The 19,668-nt window shown below is 42.4% G+C and overlaps 1 protein-coding gene across 2 annotated transcripts in view; it reads left to right on the top strand.

Annotated features, from left to right (window-relative positions):
- The window catches only part of LOC308332213 (oxysterol-binding protein-related protein 3-like), a 60,348-nt gene that overhangs the window by 17,689 nt on the left and 22,991 nt on the right, over positions 1-19,668 (top strand). For both annotated transcript variants that reach the window (XM_080787954.1, XM_080787955.1), the window contains exons 2-8: positions 5,686-5,788; positions 8,182-8,298; positions 10,130-10,183; positions 10,393-10,506; positions 14,978-15,130; positions 16,854-16,947; positions 17,550-17,653. In XM_080787954.1, the coding sequence (XP_080644080.1) occupies positions 5,723-5,788; positions 8,182-8,298; positions 10,130-10,183; positions 10,393-10,506; positions 14,978-15,130; positions 16,854-16,947; positions 17,550-17,653 (702 nt within the window). In that variant the 5' untranslated portion in view covers positions 5,686-5,722. The remainder of the gene's footprint in view (positions 1-5,685; positions 5,789-8,181; positions 8,299-10,129; positions 10,184-10,392; positions 10,507-14,977; positions 15,131-16,853; positions 16,948-17,549; positions 17,654-19,668) is intronic.

The raw sequence follows: 19,668 nt of genomic DNA, 5'->3' as shown, positions 1-19,668 counted from the left end.
TAAGGCTCTGAACTCACAGGCAAACTCTCTCACTGTTCGCCTGCCCTGCCGAAGTCTTAACAGTTGTTGACCAGCCTGCTGCCCTCTGATTGGATGATCATAAATACGCTTTAACTCAGCAGTAAACAAGGCAAAAGTCTGAACAGTAGGTGAATGCTGCTCATGCAAAGCATTAAAATAGCTGAGAGGGGGTCCCTCCAATAGGCTGGCTACATAAGCAATTTTAGCTGCCTCATAAGTGAAACGAGAAGGCTGAGCATTGAAAATTAGCTGGATTTGAGTGATAAACTGACGACAAGTGTTTGGATTACCAGAGTACTTTGCAGGTGGAGGAATATGGGGCTCTGCAGCAGGAGCGACTGGAAGCATGGGGGCAACAGCGTCAGCAGCAGGTGGTTGAAGGAGCTGAGGTGGAGGTGTGTGGCTGATGGCAGTCAGTTGGTTTGAGATCTCAGCCACACTATCCAAGAGAGATTTTAGCATTTGCTCGTGAGTTCCCAAACACTGCCCCTGTTTGATAATGGCCTCCTTAACTCTGTCATAGTCTGCTGGGTCCATTCTGGCCAGATTGTTCTGTCACGGTACCGAGAACTGGCGGACCCAAATGCAGACACAGACAAAAGTTCGACAGTTCAAGGGTGTTTATTGAAATATAAACTGGCAGGCAGGCAGAGCAGGGCAAGGTCCAAACAGGCTGGTCAGAGCATGGGCTGGCAGGCAGGCAGGCAGGTGTGGTCTGAGGAGGAGGAGAGGAGAGCGGTGAGTACAGGCACAAAGTAAAACACTAGAAAATACAACAAAACTGAAGTTCACTGGGAACAAACACTGGCAAAGCTGGCTAGAAGGTCTACTACCACTGTGGGTGATTTAACAATCTGGCGCTGGTGATGTGGGAAGGCTGGGTCTTTATGGGCTGGAGTTGATGAGCTGATGTCAGGCAGGAGTGTAGATTGGAGACTGGAACCAGGTGAGCCAAGTGATAAATGGAACCAAGCCACGCCCAAACACACGCCCACACATAACACAGACACTGACAAGACAGAGACAGCAGAATAACACAGCCCTGCCTGGGGCCGCAGTCACACCTTTGAGACAGCCGTCTTATGGTTGTCTGATCAAAAGCATCAGACAAGACAGCTCCCAATGCATTTCTAATGGGAGTCACGTGGTTTCATCAGACAAACGTGTTTCATGGGGGGGGGGGGGGCAAGACACGAGGCATAAAACAGTTTGTAGGCGACATGCTGGAGAACAAGGCGGCACCAGACACAAGACAAAAAGGGTTGGGTTTACCCGCCAACCAATAGGAGAGAAGGTCCGTTTGTTACGCTGCACTGGGCGGTCTTTTCACACTCTGAGTCTGTTGTTTTTTTTCTGCATAGTGCAGACACGGAAGAGGAATTAGGAAAGCCTATGCACTTTCGTATTAATTTAAGTAAAGTAGTTTGGTCTGTTCCAGTAAGCAATTCAACAGGAAAATATAATCCCTGCCCGTCGTGGCCGAACAGAAAATTAAAACAAACGTTATAATTCAAGGTGCATGCATTTTCACTCCTAATGCTTACCGGTATATGATTCTGCCCTGTGTTATGATCAAATGTACTAGATATTTATCGTGTACACACGCACACCCTGCATTGACAGAATGGACCGGAGCTTGTTTAACGTGCCACGGCTGTGACAGCTAGCAGCTGCAGCTGTCAAACTAGCAACAGGCTAGCTGTAAAACTAGCAACAGGCCAGGGCTGACAGTCCGAATGTCGGCAATCCAGTTAAAAAGCACATCAGTAAAACTGTGTATCCGAACCTTAAAATCCATATGCTGTCTGCAGTGGTTAAAAAACAGGGCTTAAAAAGAGCTTAAAAAGACGGAGCTTCGTCATTGAGCTGCTGCTGTGTTTCAGGGTTCAGCTGCTTAACGTTCGGTGTGCATCGTTCATCGCTGAAACTACGCGACTATATTAAAATGTCAAATACTGTCTCAGCAGAAATTTTGATTCATATGATTCATATGATTCAAAATCATATGATTTGGTTGTTAAAATAAAATAAAACTGTTAATATGAATGAACATGTTTTCAGTTCGCATGGGCAGTGCGCATTGGACTGGAGATTATGAAAGAGTCGTAGCCATGACTTATATTTCTGAAAATGCTACTGCTCGCAAACAATCATTTTGGGCATGAAATGTTATGATTCCCCCCCTTTTTTTTCTCTCATTTTTTTTAATAACATTAACATCGAGGTGTCCACTGGCATCTGTCGTCTCCTCTCCTGAAGTAACGCTGAACGGTCTGACTGCAGATAGGAGAGAGCCGTGCGCCCAGGTGCCCCATGGCTAACAGCCTGAAATGTAGCAATAAAGTCGTGTGTTGTGGTAAAATGGATGCGCTTTATTAAAAATAATGGAGTCGTTGCTAAGCTCTCTCTGGCGCGTCTCCCTTTCCCTCTTTCTCCTCGCCACCAACATCGCCAGGACAAGAGCCCTCTTTCTCCTCCAAAAAAACATTTTGTCACCACAAACACGTTGACACAACCAACAAGCTACTAGCTACTGTGTCCCGCGGCTAACAGCGTAAGGACAACAACAGGCAACACGAACACGTGGATCTGTTTCCGCATGTCCTCGTACCGCCCACGCACCGCCCAGATTACGCAAAGCATTGTGGTCAATTGATGCGACAAACGACAAGACAGATGAAACCATAAAACATTGATAAGACGGCTGTCTCAAAGGTGTGACTGCGGCCTGGGACTGTGACAGCAGATCATGTCTGTCTGTCTGTCTGTCTGTCTGTCTGTCTGTCTGTCTGTCTGTGTGTCTGTCCCGCTGTTACTGTATATGTGGACCTGGCCCCTTTTGTGCCCATATATGGAGCTGAGTGATTGCTGATGCAACACACTCCATATTTGGATAGCGGGACGGACAGACAGACACACAGACACACAGACAGACACACAGACATGATCTGCTAGGTCTCATAGTAAGTGCTCACTGCTTTCGCAACCATGTGACATGTCAAACTACGTATGATTCTGTATCAATTGCATATATATATATATATATATATTTTTTTAAAACACTCCTTCGGCTAACACTGTGATGAGGTCATCACATTTGGGCAAGTGGCTATTGGCCGAATTTAGCCCAAGGAGCTCAGAAAACCTTGAACGATTACTATTTTCAATTTCTTTTGGGTCACAGCTTTGAGATTGACTGGGCCTATAAAAGGACCACCTTCTTGCCTTTCCTGGGTTGGCTCCCACATGGTGTCAATGTCAATTTGCTTTGCCACTAGTTCTGGGTGCCTGACCGCAGTGCCCTGCCAGCCTCATCCTTCTCTCTCTCTCTCTCTCTGACGGTCTGACCTTGTCTGTGACCCGTGGTAGGTCCCCGTAGACTGAGAGGACCACGTTTCTGATGTACTCTGTCCATGATTGTGACCATCTACAATGCAATTAAATCCTCAATTCAAAGCGCTTTATTGGCATGAGTAAACATACTAAACGTATACACTGCCAAAGCCAAAAAGTGGTCAGAATCTCCAATAAATCAATGTCTAATAATATGTACCAAGATCACTCGATGCAGATAGTGCACACACACTACGATTTAATAGTCTTTGTTGTGTGTTCCATTTGATATCCTTCTCTATCACAGCAGCTCACGAATCTCGCTGCTGTGTTTGCACATTGTCGTACTTCGCCCTGCAGCAGATATGGGAGTTATTTGTCATTAGTCGCATGTTTTCAAAATCTCCGTGGGCGATTGTGATCTGTGGGATTGTGTATGTGTCTCTGATGTCTCGGTATAGTGGAACAGATGGTTAGGAAATGTAGCTCAGTTTCCACGTCATTTTGTGTGCACCATAATGTATACCTGACCTGGTGTTAGCTGTTGTAATCCATTCAACAGCTTCGAGTCCTGCTATATAGGGTTATAGGTCCTGCAAATCCACGCCCATTCAGGCAAAACACTCGAGTCTCACGGTCACTCAGGGACTCGAAGAATCCTCTTGGGTAACGAAGGCAAAGCCTTTGGCTGCCATGTTATTTACATGTGTCCAAACTGAAGTGGCCGCTGATATGCAACATTACATACACATATCGCTTTAGAAGGAAAAGCAATGTCCTCTCCACACTCTTGCTGTGTGTGTGTGTGTGCTCGTGTGTGTGTGTGTGTGTGTGTGTGTGTGCGCGCTCGTGTGCGTGTGTGTGTTGGGACACCACGTTCAGTTTGTCCATGCACATGCTTTTGTGAATGACGAAAACTAAATGAAAACTAAGCTATGAGGACTAACACTAAATATACTGACATTTTCGTCAACAAATAAAAACTAGACTAAAAGGTTAGGAAGGGCACCCAGTACAGAAGAGATCCAGTGAAAGTCATTTTACACTTGGTTGCATGCTGAAACCAGCAGATGTACAAGCTCACAACGCGTCGCAGCGCGACGCATTGTGAGCTTGTAGATCGGCTATTTTCAGCAAGTGTAAAAACAGTCATTACGACGGCATCAAGGGCCAAAAGGCCCTCCAAAATGCATTTTAGTCGACTGAATGAACTGTAGACTGTAAAATCTTATGATTTAGTCGACTGGAACTAGACTAAACACTAAGACATTCCAGGTGACTAGTCAAATGTGACTAAAACTACCGGTAAATGAACTATTCAAGAGTCTAATCTAAAAACTAAAATCAAAACACAGTATGGTGGAAGTTGAACTCTGAACTCCGTGTATACGAGTCCACCGAACTGATGAGTTGGAGTGTGGAGATAAAATGTTGTTGCTCGGTTTCCTATTAATCATTCAGTCTCGTGACTCTCGTCATGTGCATGTCGTCAACATTGGCCGTGACCAAATTGTCATGTCAAGGGGAAGGCAAGTATATCTGTATAGTGTATAGTCCATTGCACAAAGGCAGTTCAAGGGCGCATTTACATAAGTCGACATGCGAGAAGGTATAGGCTTAAATGTGTCTGTGCAGTTTCTTAGTCAAAAGTAGTGGAGAAAACATACTGCGTAACGTATTTTAGTCTAGATTTTAAATTAGTCAGAAGAGCTGATCCTCTGGAAGTTGTTCCAACTAAAAAGTTAGTATATTCCTGGAAGATGTCAGTCATACATCAGTCATTACAATTCCCCGCTTTTCTTCTCTGTTACCACCTAGGTATATATGTCATTTTAACAGCTGTTTTTTAACCACTTAAGGCCTGTGTAATATACTCTGTCGTACAAGGAATAGCAAAAAAAAAATAGCTGATCTACAAGCTCAACGGATCTTTGAAATGTAAATCTTATGAAAAGAAAGATGACAAAATAATTCACCTATTTTTTTATTATTGACATGCCCAAAAAGAGTGCCACCAGGGTTAACCCATTCTTTTGTGTTAGCTATTGAAAAATAGCAGATCTACAAGCTCATAGCGCGCCACCGAGTGGCGCGCTACGAGCTTGTAGGTCTGCTATTTTTGAAAAATCTCTCTCCAGTCCAAGCAGGCCTTGACTGACATCGGGAGCCGAGTGATATTGTCCTTCAGCTGTGATCTCTGATCATTGTGATCTCTGATTGTTGCTGTGGCTTCCTTCCACACTGTAGTAGAGAATGATTATGTAATTCATGTTCCCCTCCCCATGCAGTGGCACCGCCGTGACCTCTTTGATTGTTGTGTGGCTTCCACAGAAACAAGACCGCGAGTGGCTGAACGCGCCGTGGAAAGATGACATCACTGTCACCCACTCACAGTGACAGCAGTGGTGGCTCTTCTAAGCATGACAGCAACCAGGTTTGTGTGTGCGTGTGTGTGTGTGTGTGTGTGTGTGTCTGTGTGTGCGTGCATGCGTGCGCGTGTGTTCTCATGGAGTGTGTGAAGAAAAATATAAGAAAAAAGAGTACTTTATACTTTGGTACTTTAGTACACTTTGTTGCCAATACTTACTTTACGTACGCAATACCTACGTACTTTTACTCAAGTCAATTTTGATTAGATTACTGTACTTTCACTGGTAACGAACGAGTAGTTTCTATATTGCAGTATTGATACGTTTACTTACGTAACAAATGTGAGTACTTTTTTTTCCACCACTGGTAAACAACGAGGGACAGCTGATGGCACTCAGTGGATGATGAAGGGACGGTACACAGCTGGTACAGCACACAATGGGATGGTAACCGCACGGGGGGGGGGGATGGAGAGGGGGATGATGACAAGCCTGTGGTTACTTAGACTAATTCAATTGAGATAGGACGCAATCATGTCACCTTCCGGGTGATCCTGGGATGCAATACTGTATACTCAAGTCAAAAGACCACCCCTCATGGGTCCCACGAGTCCCGACCCATTACATTGAAAACGTATTTACATCACTGCATTTCTTACTTAAGTGAAAGTATAAATGACGCAATATAGAAAATTACTTTGTTACAAGTTAAATGTCTGGAATTTAAAAATGTACTTGAGCAAAAGTACAAAGTATACTGTATTGGTATCAAAATGTTTGACTGTGGAATTAATTAATCACCACCACCGCCGCCATCGGCTTAAATTTCCCAGAACCCTTTGCATGCCAGCGCGACTAAATCTTATTTGCGGTGACGTCATCCGAACGCGTCACCTATCCCACTCTCTCCGATGGAACAGAAACCCTCTTAAAACGCGTTAAAAACGCAAATTAAACAATGAAAACGTAACTTGTGTAAATCGTTATTTGGAGGGAAAGTGTTTAAAGTTACAAAAAGTACAAAGTACTCTGTGTGCATTTCAAGTTTTCAAATGTATAACAAACATAGTTGATCTACAAGCTATTTTCAAATGGCCAAAATGTACAGTATATACTGTAGAGCTGATGACGTCTCTCCGCTACAACCGCATGAGCGACACGTACGTCGAGTTTGTTTGTTTACAAGTCACAGGGAGACGGGCAGCAAAGCTCGTGGCTTATTTCTAACCTATAATGTTTTCAGATACATATTTTAGCTTGATTTAAGATTTAAGTTTAAAAGGAGTAATACACTCTCTGGATGTCATTGAATGAGATTAAAAACAGAGTGGTTTGCGCCCGCTGGCCAAAGTGCCAGATTAGATATATGATTTGGCTTTTATTGATGGATACAAGTGAAGAATGACAGGACAGAGGGAGGGAGAGACGTGCAGCAAAGGTCTTCATGGATGGGACTCAAACACGCGACGCGCTTGTCAGGCCAGAGCCTGATGCTCTAAAACAGGGGTTTTCAACTGATTGTGAACCTGCAGGGACCACCACCTTGACTAAGGATCAACCTGGGGACCGCTGTTGTGTTGTAATGGGATATTTCGTAACACTTGCTATGGAATATGCATCCCATGTCTTATATACTGTTTCTCAAACGATGGTCCATGGACTTAACTGATATACAGTACTGACACATGTGGCCCTATCTTGGGTTTTAACTATCGGCTATTTTAACTAGTAATATTTAAAAATGGCAAATACGTGCAAGATATAGCACATGATGACATGATTATAATTATGGGCACATTTCCCAATAATGATGACTCAATCAGGCAAGCTGGTACACAATTTATAAACCTCAGACTTCCCAGTAATTCTGATAACATTGACACACTTCCATGGAACAGTGAGTGCCCAGACATTTAGTGCACTGTTGCTTGGAAGAAAATACAAAATCTTCACTTTGCTACATTGCTAAATGCATGGTCAGGGACCACATGCAATACCTCCACGGACCACCAGTGGTCCACGGACCACCTGTTGAAAACCCCTGCTCTAAAAGTGTGAAAAACGTATTTTTCATTTTTTCCCCACGATTTTGTAACCCATTTTTTCACCCAGTGTCAATTATCAAATGTAATCCTGGGCGCTACACTCCCTCTGCCAACCTGGTGAGAGCAACAGACCGGCCTCATGCTTCCTTCTATGCATGAGGAGTCCAATGGAAACCACTATTAAAGTTGACAAACAAAAAACTAATTGTTTAGCTCTGTAGAACTTAATCTATCCCTGTCCTGCCTATAGTCTAGAGGCTGATGAGAAAGTCTTAAGGAAGTCAAAACAGATAATTATGTGCAGTACATGATGTGTGATTAATGAAGGGCATGACAGGGCAATGTTATGACTACGCCCCTACAACAATAAGTCATCCACCACTCTCTCTGTCTGTCTCTCTCTCTCTCTCCAGGACAGCTGGGAGATAGTGGAGGGCCTCAGGGGGGTCCCTGCCATCATACAGGAGCCTGACAGACAGGAGGGGCTCCTGCTCAAGAGGAGGAAGTGGCCTATGAAAGGATGGCACAAGGTGAGCCTCGCACCATAGCTCAAATTCAACAAGGAGATAAAGGAGATTTCACTGATGAAAACTAAATGGAAAACTCAATGAAAACTAAAGTAATGATGACTAAAACTTAAGTCTAAATATATTGTCAATTTTGTCAACAAATAAAAACTAGACTAAAATGTTAGGAAGGGACTAGTGGACAAGAGATCCAGAAGTGAAAGACACGAGTCATTTTACACTGGGTTGCATGCTGAAAATAGCAGATCTACAAGCTCGTTGTGAGCTTGTAGATCGGCCATTTTCAGCAAGTGTAAAATCAGTCATTGCGACGGCATCAAGGCCCGCCAATATTCATTTTAGTTGACTAAATCAACTGTAGATTTAGTCGACTAAAGTTGACTAAAATCGTATGATATTTAGACGACTAAAACCAGACTAACATTACAACATTCCCGGTGACTAAAATGTGACTAAAACTAAATGAAAATTATTCAAGAGACTATGACTAAATATAGTAATTTTTTTCCAAAGAGCAGATCCTTTGCATTTCGGTTCCCAAATATTAATATTTATACAAGTGAAGAAGATAGTGTGTCTTTTCTTTTGTTGCATAATTATTCAGTCATCAAAACGACAATCAAAAAACATGAAAACTATCGTGTTGTACAGCATCTCTGACGCGACATTCATATAATGCATCTTTTTTTCCCTTGTCGTAGTGAATGTTTGAATGGACTCCAAGATCATAAAAGTGTGATTCACTGGATGCCCTGGATGCCTATCCACGTACTAATAATGCTTTTATGCCAAAGGGGGAGCTCGGAAATCAAAATGGTTTTCCTGCTTTCACAACAGCAACAGCTGTGGAATTGACGCAACACTCTTATGTATGTCTGCAATAAACACGTTGCGTCTTGTATTTTTGTGCGTGACGGTACTAAATCCCGGAGAGCAGGAATGCGACGATTATCTCGCGTCGGAAGTCGGAAAATTCCCAATTACGTACTACTTGACAACGCACCTACCTCTGATTTAGGAGTTAAGACGTATTTGCATAGATAAAATAAGCTATAGTGCAGTGTTGCAATTTTTTGTTTTAGTCATAGCCTCTTGAATAGTTTTGCTAAATATCAAACGAGTTTAATTGACTAAATCTACAGTTGATTTAGTTGGATAACGTTTGGCGGGCTTTGATGCCATCGTATTGGCTATTTTCATACTCGCTGAAAATATCCGATCTACAAGCTCACAACGCGTCGCGCTGTGCAACGCGTTGTAAGCTTGTTGATCTGTTCCTTTTAGTTTAGACAGTTTTTGGTTTGGACTAGTCATTGGTTATAGACCAGTCATTAGTCCTATACAACTACAACCTATGTCTCAAACCCTCACCCTATAAACCTAACCTCCCACGGGGGCAGCAGCACACCTAAACCTAACCTTAACCCCTGTCTAACCAATGACTATAGTCTAAACTAAGTATGCACCCCGTTCCCTTCCTATAACAGTTTAGTCTAGTTTTTAGTTGAGAAATTGTCGAACATATATTCAGTCTCAGTTTTAGTCATCATAGCTTAGTTTTCATTTAGTGTCTTTCCATTTCGTCAGTGAAGTCGACGAACATGTTTCGTCACAGCATTAGTCGACGAAACTGAAAAGAACGAGTACAGAATGTCGTGTATGAATGACGGTGTTTTTTTTTTGTATTGACAAAAATGCATAACACATTAACATTTATTTGTACATGGCCGTCAAAAGAATATTACACACAAAGAAAATCGTCGAGAGCTTATTTCCACTGCCATGGGATAATTAGCTAATGAGTGTTAATTCTGTATGCTTTCTGTCCGTGCAGAGATACTTTGTGCTGGAGAAAGGCATCCTGAAGTATTCAAAGCGCGGGACCGATGTAGGTATCCCATCAATTATACCCCCCACACACAGTCACACACACACACACACACACACACACACACACACACACACACACACACACACACACACGCACACACTTTTGTAGGAGTAATTGCATTTGATTTCTAGTAGTAGTCACCTCTACGTCTACGTGTTTTAACACTGAATGGTTTGTCCAACCTCTATTCTGTGTGTTTTGCTTAGCTGAAGAAAGGCAAGCTCCATGGCTGCATTGACGTCGGCCTGTCGGTCATGTCCATCAAGAAGAAAGCCATGTGCATCGATTTGGACACGGAAGATAACATTTATCACCTCAAGGTAACACGCACGGTCGCACACACACACACAAGCACACGCACGCACATGCACGCGTTTGTTTCACTCCTCCCTTGAAGCCAGTGGCTCAAGGAGACAGCAAGCAACAGCTAACGTGTGGCATTGTTACCTGATGCCATCAATCTCAATGGCCCCAGGACACACTTAATTTCCAACATAGGCTAATTAACTGCATCATGCATCTAAACATCTCCAACTAGAACTCTTATCTAAATTATGGACTTACAGTACGTGGGGCAGAACCGGCATGTGTTTTCCGAATACATGACGCCCTGTCTGTGTCCTATAGCTCCGTATAACTGCGAGAGTGAGGTCTATATAGCCAACGCCAACACAGGATTCCTGGATCGCTGCCCTCCCACAATTTCCCATCTTTAATCCAAACATCGGGTTCTTGAGCTCTGCAGTGTTGTCGAGCACGTTTAGATTGGTGGTATATACGCTTCTTTCCCCTCCTGGCTTTGACTGTGGTTGGCTCCCATAGAGTCAATTTACTTGCCTTGGAGTTCTGGGTGCCTGCACGCAGTGCCCTGCCAGCCTCATCCTTCTCTCTCTGACTCTGTCCGTGACCCGTGGTATATAGGTCCCCATAGAGGTCCATATTTCTGGTGCGGTCGGTCCTATAGTGCCATTCGTAGAGTTCTTGTGTAGACTCCATCCAGGGCTTTTCCCCTGTTGTATACTGTGAGGGTCCATGTCTCGGCCCCATGTCTCGGACGGTATAATGGGTATCCTATACTAAGTACTCATGGATTAAAGTTCTCATTCACCATGACTGATTTAAATCATTTGGATTCCAATAAGTCTGCTAAGTCTTCTATATGAAAGCATGCCATGTACCGGAAAATAGGCGAAAATGTATGGCTCTGCAACGTGTTGTAAGCTTTTGGATTGGCTATTTTTGGTTATTTGTAATAGACTGGAGTGTTTTGAAGTGGTCAAACTAGCAATACGAATGCATGTTCGATCTTCCAGAAAAATCCTAATGATTTCAGATATTTCATGAAAGAAAAAAAGGTTAACCCTCTGGTGTCTGCCATTGTGATTTAAAATACAAAATGTCCTTGATGGCCTGGGCCATGGCTCAGCGGTCCAGGCACCTTGGCTGGTAATCCGGTCTGGCACTAAGTGTGCCCGCGGGTTCGACTCCCGATCCCGACGGCCTTTACTGCATGTCTTCCCCCCATTTCCTGTCAGCCTACTGTCTGTCCCTCCATAAAAGATGAAAAATAAAATAAAAAACATTTGGAAAAAATGTCCTTGATATATCCTTTATATCCTTTTTTTTTGTCAGGGCTCATATGGCCGTCTTTAGCATCAATCTGCAATGTCTTCAACTGTTTGGTTCAGTTGGCTGTCTGGTTACCGAAGCACAATAATTCTACACATTGTGCTAATTGCTTATGACACACAAGGCTGTATTTTGCGTGTCTTAAGTACCATGGTCTCATTACTTAACTTAAGACCTGGAGGCGTGATCAATGCCATTTGGCTATTCTGAGTGGCCAAAGAGCATTGACCACGCCTCCAGGTCTTAAGTGAAGTAATAAGACCTGGTACTTATAAGCCCAATGTGTGTAGTGTGGGGGGTCTCCTTTCGCGAATCGCATATTTTATGACTTATACCTAATACAATTCTTTCAGTCGTGCGTTTTTAGTTTTGCTTTAATCCATCAGTACTCTGACAACGGGGCCCAGCGGGTATTGCATAACCAAGCCTTCCCAACGGACAAAATTAATTTAAATTTTAATAAGCAAATGCGGATTTTGACCATCGTGCCAAGACCCAAGATATGTCGGCTGCTGCACCTTGCCATACTCAACTGACACCGTATATTCTGTGCCCAAGCAAAAACATGGAGTCTCAACATATTTAACACGAATGGTGGTCGTTGACACCAAACAGAAAACTATTTTAAATACACCCATACATACAGAAGGCTTGCAGCCTTCCTGTTTCTTTCTCTCAGGAAAAGTGCTATACAAATTAATTCATTGCTGTGACATTGCTAACTTCGCTCTCTCAACAGCTGCATTGACCATCAGACATGCACTGAAGTTCAGCCAAAAGAATGAAACATGTGTTTGCAAAATATACCAAGAGGGAACATCCTTCTTGGCCACATAATCCGAAATAACCACCACATGTCCATCTAAGCACAGGGTTTAAGTGTTCTACGGTTTATGGCTGGGATTTGGACATTAACTGCATCTGGAGAAAGAAACAAGGGAAAAAAAACACACCAAAACATGAATAAGATAAGATCTTTATGTGTCACTGTACTGTATAAAACATACAATGAAATTCCGTTTAGTGCAACCAGAACACACAGTAGTATCAACAGAGGGATGACGCACCATTAAAAGTAGTAAAATACACAAATAAAAAGATAACTGGATATAATAGTGGGGACCACACAAATCGTATGATTACATAGAGAACAGAGTTCAAAGGTCATGTGCAAGTTCACCAATCAATAGAATGACTAAAAGAAAAACTGAATTATGCTCAATATGCTATCAATGTATACATAATGATACTACGGTATTTCTAGATAACTTTTAAAGACGATATTTAAAACGTCAGTTTTGTGCTTGTTTTTTCCACACAAGCCTAGTTTTAATTTTAATGAACACGTTTAATTTTTTTCATAGTTTGTTCTCGCGTTAGTTAAACTTTTTGCTAGCTAACACAGTGGCTGGTGCTCCCATTAGGTACTCCCATTAGGTACGCCTGTCCAACTGCACCAGCGCAAATAAAATGTCTAATCAGCCCATTCACATGGCAGAAACTCAATCCATTCGGCCTGTAGACAGTTGGGCAAGAGACAGTCATCCGTAGTTCAAACTGAGGATCAGAATGGTGAAGAAGAAAGCTGATTTAAGTGACTTTGAATGCGGGCTGGTCCGAGTAATTCTGTAACTGCTGATCTACTGGGTCTTTGACTCACAACCTAGAGCAGGTGTAGCCTGGCTAATTAAGCCAGACGCGAATCAGCCGCAAAAACAAATTGCCTTATTTAGCCAGGCTATACAACACAACAGTGTGATACGAGTCTGGCTTATTTGCCCTGCTAGAGCAGGTGTGCCCACACTGTTTTTGACTTGAGAACTGTCTTTTAAAATGACCAGCTCAACACAGATCTACCAACCCCAAAAAACGTATTATTCCATTGCGGGAAATACTTTGAAAATGTACTTTAAAGGGGGGCTTTGGAATAGTGATTCACTACACAAACACGCTTGGAACGAGAAATAAAAGGTGAACCTTTTTAATCGGTAGTTCTTTTCTAATATAACTTAGTAATGCTACTGACGTTTGCGCGTTCACTCTTGAAAATAAAGTATTACATTGTGGGTTTGCCTATTGTTGTAGCCGTGAAGTGAGCCGACAGGCCTTTCTTAGACGTCTTTCTTGATGTTTGTAGAGCTCCGAGACTCACTTTATTTAGAGGCAACAAATCGCAACGTTTCGACCTGCTAGGTCTTCATCAGGCAAATATAATATAGATATTTAGTAAATCTCAGAGCTCTACAAACTATAGTTTGCGGATGTACTTTCTCTTCCTTGATGTGGTCTAGCTGCACACACAGCCTTTGTATAATCTACTGGTAGATTGCGATCTATTACCTTTTCGGTGCAACCCGTGACCTATAGAGTTCACAAGAGACTGGTCCCGAGAAAGAAAACATTTAATGAGCCATTCAGAGTGGCAGTTCTGCGGCCTAAAAGGTCTTGTTGTGGTCAGAGGTCGAAGGAGGAGAATGAATGAATGGCCAGACTGGTTTGAGAGCTGACCGAAAAGGCCTCGGGGAACTCAAATTATACCACTCGTTTTACGAGGTATGCAGCCAGGAACTGAGTGCACAACAGCTCACAGACTTTCTTATATTCCCTGAGGGAAATAAAGTAAACATCCGCACGGTTGACTGTATACACGTGCGCACACACACACACAGACGGCAACATTTGCTTCTCTGCTCGTACAGGTCTATATACACACACACACACACACATGCACACTTGGACAGACACACCCACATACTGGGATAAAGTAGATCTTTTAACCCATTTAGGCCTGACGTCGACATTTTTAAAAATGTATTTTTAAAAATGTATTTTTTTCCCTGAAAAACCTCATGTTTCTATATCAGTGGTTCTCAATATTTTTATGTGATATGCCGCCGACCCCCATCTGAAAATATCTTGTTCCAGGGGACCTCTCTCAGAAGCAAAGATTTGAGTTCAAAACTGAAACTCTGAAAGAATATTCAAAGATTTGAGGCACATTTTCGCGATTAATTTTTTTTAGCAGACCTACAAGCTCGTAGCGCGCCACCGAGTGGCGCGCTACGAGCTTGTAGATCTGCTATTTTTCAATAGCTAAAGAATAACATAGGCCTAACACAGTACATGGGCTGTAACCATCTTGTCTTTTGTCGTCGTCGCCAGGTGAAGTCCGTGGAGCTGTTTGACGAGTGGGTGTCCAAGCTGCGACATCACCGCGTGTTCCGCCAGAACGAGATCGCCAGGGACCCCGCGGAGAGGAACCTGTTCCACCCACACGCCACCTCCTCGCCCGCCGCCAACGACGCCCCGTGGAAGGTATAATGCTGCATCCAACTGGCGGCCCCCCGGGGGCCACAACCTCCCCCCACCCCCCCCTAGAAGCGTCATAAGGACCTCCACCGACGCGTACTAAAGACGTCCTAGGGCATCCTCAATGATACCGGGGCGAGATAAGACTATTCAGAATTTTTCCCTTTTTTTTTTTTTTTGGCCCGTTCGGCTTTCGGCTGCCGTATGCTAACGCTCTGGGGCTCATATTAGCTTACCGTTGACTTACATGTTAGCGCGGCGGAAAGAATGACTCGTCTCTCCTAATCCAGGTCTGCTCTCCGTGGTTATGAACGGATCGATATGCTGGCGCTTCATTTCTGCTCCTCATCCGTCTCTCCCGCAAAATATGAACGCTTTTTGGATCATATTATCGTATGAATTAAAATGATCGCAATGTAAGCTAGCAATGTAAAGTCAACTCTTTTTAGTAGATTGTTTCCGGGTCATGGCTTTCAGAGTAAAGGCGCTCAGACAACTCCGGCACCCCAGAGCTCCTATTTTGAAGCACTTCCGGCACTGATTGTGTTGCCGAATGCTGATTTTTTAATTTATTTATTGATTCCAAACATGCAAACATGACCCGCTTTAAATGAGAATTCCATACTAAAAGGCTTTCTTACCTTTCTTTGTAGTTGTTACGTCCCCACCAAAGAGGTCCAGGTGTTATTTTGTGCAAAAGCTCCTTATTGGCTATTTCCCCTACCATAAGCCCTACATGAATTGCATTGAATTGAATGGGGCTATGGGCTAATTCGCTTATTTCCATCGCTCAAACATTTTTTTTTGGTATATATCCTCTCTTCATAATGTAAATAATATCCCAAGCGGCACACTTTACTACTTATTTCGATGGAAATAAGCGAATTAGCACAACACCCCATAGCCCCCAGGATTTTACAACTATTGTACAGGTGCTGGAATTAATACATTCGGGAAGGTGCTTGCGAATTTCAAATAAGCCAGGAAGATGATTTAATCACGTGAACCCTAGTGTTCCTATTCTGGGGCATAATTATCGTTAATGCGAACATTCTGTGAAAATACAATCTGTGTACAGTTGCCGAAAATTGCTGATCGCTTGCAGTCGTGGATAAGCTATCTGGGCTCAGCTGAAAGCTATCTCTCGTCTCCAACTTAGTAACCGTGTTTAGAAAAATCGCTTTATAAATGACGTTTATTATTATTAGAAGCTATTTTCAGGGAAATTATTTGGTGACTGGTGTAGGGACCAAATCTAGTCAAATCTAGTCTCTCTCTCTCTCTACAGTGTTCATTTCGTCGATTAATACTATGACAAGAAATGTTTGTCAGCTACCTTTTTTCACTGACAAACTAAATTGAAACTGAGCTATGATGACTAAAACTAAGACTAATAATTGACAATTTCGTCAACAAATACAAAATTAGACAAAAATGTTAGGAAGGGACTAGTGGACAAGAGATCCTGAAAATAGCAGATCTACAGATCGGCTATTTTCAGCAAGTGTAAAATCGATCATTACAACGGAGTTAAAAAAACAAAAACAAAAAAATCGACTAAAACTAGACTAACACTAAAACATTCCAGGTGACTAAAACTAAATGAAAACTATTCAAGAGACTATGACTAAAACTAAAATAAAAATGTTGCACCGTCTCTCTGTTTAGGCATGTCACTCACGTTCTCTCTCTCTCTCTCTGTATGTCGGTGTCTCTCTCTCTCTGTCAGAGGGCTACTCTCTCAAAGCAGGCGTCCGTAGCACAGCAGGCTAAGGTCAGTGCCTGGCTCCACTCCTCAGAGGACATGAACAAATGCTGCAGAGGTTGGTCTCTCTTCACTGCTGTCACCGCTGTTTCACAGACGCACTGACCCCATTGTAACGATATTTATCTGTTGTTGAGATAAGCATACATCTTGCGTTGGCTACGGTTGGTGTGTGTTGGTTATCTGCAGCCTACCAAGTTGTAGAGATTCTGAAAATGGATTACGTGTATTGAAGATGTATTCGTTTCCCTGGCAGAAAAAGGGGGGAAATGAAAACAACACAAACTAAATAAACATATAGTGTCGGTATCAGCTAAATTGGTATTTTAAAACATTGGTATCGGTTTCGGGCCAAGAATTTCCATATCGGTGCATCCCTGCACGGTTTCATTACTTTATTATTAGAATCTTTCTATTTAAATCCGTTTGTGAATATTATTAGTTGCTATTTTTATTCATTACTTCACCCTGCTGACTGGCTCACATATTCTTTTCTCAAGGGAGCGTCTGTCTGTCTTGCAAAGCATTGCATGGGTCGACTCTTATCTGTGTCAGTGTCACGCTGTTTGATTTATGTTTGTATTTTTAGATCTTTTTTTTAAAAGCTTCTAAAGCTTTCTGTTTCTCACTGTCTGTCTGTCTGTCTTGTCTGTCTGTCAGACTTGGAGGAATGCGAGTCTTACCTGCTGGAACTCAACTTGCTGCTCAGGAGCATGGAAGTGCTTCACAGAACATACTCCGCCCCTGCCATCAGTGCATTGCAGGTATATACACACACACACACACACACACACACACACACACACATGGACGGACACACACACACACACACACACACACACACACACACACTGTTGGGATAAAGTAGACCTTTTAACCAATTTAGGCCTGACGTCGACTTTTTAAAAATGCCTTTTTTTCCCCTGAAAAACATCATGTTTCTATATCAGCGGTTCTCAATATTTCATGTCAAGGATCCCAAGAATTATATGTAATATGCCGCCGACCCCCATCTGAAAATATGTTGTTCCAGGGGACCTCTCCAGAAGCAAAGATTTGAGTTAAAAACTGAAACTCTTCAAAGATTTGCGGTCACATTTTCACGACTTTATAAAAAATAGCAGACCTACAAGCTCGTAGCGCTCCACTCGGTGGCGCGCTACGAGCTTGTAGATCTGCTATTTTTCCAATAGCTAAAGTATAACATATAGGCCTAATTCTTAAAACAGTTACCAGTCCATTACTTATAAGAGTGTGCACCCTATAGCTGTGCTCAAGCAAGGTCACAGAGAGAACAGAAAGACTTCTATATAGCGTCTGAAAAAGTAGAGACACGTCAGAATTCTCCAGGACAGACGACCCCTCTGGCCTGTGCTTCAAGGGGCGCCCCCCCCCCCCGACCAACAGACTTATATGATCGAATTTGATTTGTGATGTAAACGTGTCGTATTTGCTTTCATCTCTGTCTTTGCTGTTCATATGCATATTATTCATTTTGGGATAAGTATCCCGGGCAATCATTTAAAATATGACAGATCCTATCATGATTCCATGACTTATGTTTACAAGCCTGTTTATTGGATTATATCTGATAACTCTCGCACGGTAACGACGCATCAACATACACATTTCCAATTATTCTTATTCTTGAACATAGTAGTAGATGTTTCCTAGCAAGAGTCCCATCTACAGCAGGGGGGCCCACACTTTTTTTTGACTCGAGAGTTACTTTCAAAATGACCAGCTCAACAAGATCTGATCTACCCACCGAAAACATACAGTAATTCCATTGCTGAAATGGAATAGTAGATAGGTAGGTAGTTTTTTGGTGCGCAGCAACACTCTTGAAAACAAAGTATTGCATTATGGGTTTGAGCTGACAGGCCCTTTTTTATGTCAGTCAATCAATCAAGTCAACGTAATGGAGGGTATATGCGCATGCTTTAAGTGAATGGCACACCGAGTGGCAAAGCAACATGCAAAGTGAGTTTAACATTGTTTAATGTTGTTTAATGCGATCAGATATAGGACTTTTCTGTGTGGATGTATATGGGCTGTCAAGGCCCGAAAGTATTCTTTTGCCACTCAGTAGTATAGGCGTTCCTGCATAACTTCCTGGTTTGATGATGATGTCACGTGCATACATGCCAAAAATTGTTTTTAGATTTAAATGAAGTATTCTTTAGGGGCATGTCATGTGATTCTACCTAGGCTGCACAGCCATTGTGATCTATACCGGTAGATCTTTTGGGCACCCCGGCCCTGATCTATACAGTATGGATGGATACAGAAATTGGATCCACTTAAACCGGTTTGGACTGGAAAATAATGTCTCTGGTGGTAGTATGGATCTGGTAGTGTGGGTTTAACCCTGTAAGACCCGGATATATTTCTTTACTTGCAAAAAAGAGATTTCAACCTTACTACTACTTTGTACTACTAGGACTTATGTTAAAAATATATGTTAAAAAAAAAAAAAAAAAAAAAAAAACGTTTTATGCACATTTAAAATAATTATTAAAATAATAATAATACATTAATAATATAATATTCGGTGGATATCTTTCACAATAATACATAATACATGTTCTAGACATTCTAATGATCACACAAATATATGTATTACACTAGAATTTCGTGCGCGCTACGCGCGCACTCATCCCAGAGCGACTTTGCCACGCACTATGGGAAGAAATAAATGGCGGGAGTTGACTCCACATGTAGTAACGAATGGGTTATTGGAAATGTACCATTGTTTTGTCCTGAATATTTCCACAGC

Source organism: Protomyctophum bolini, assembly GCF_963924005.1.
Source record: "Protomyctophum bolini genome assembly, chromosome: 17".
NCBI lineage: Eukaryota > Metazoa > Chordata > Actinopteri > Myctophiformes > Myctophidae > Protomyctophum > Protomyctophum bolini.
Note: the sequence above shows the minus strand (reverse complement) of the source record. Positions and strands in the feature narration are given on the sequence as shown.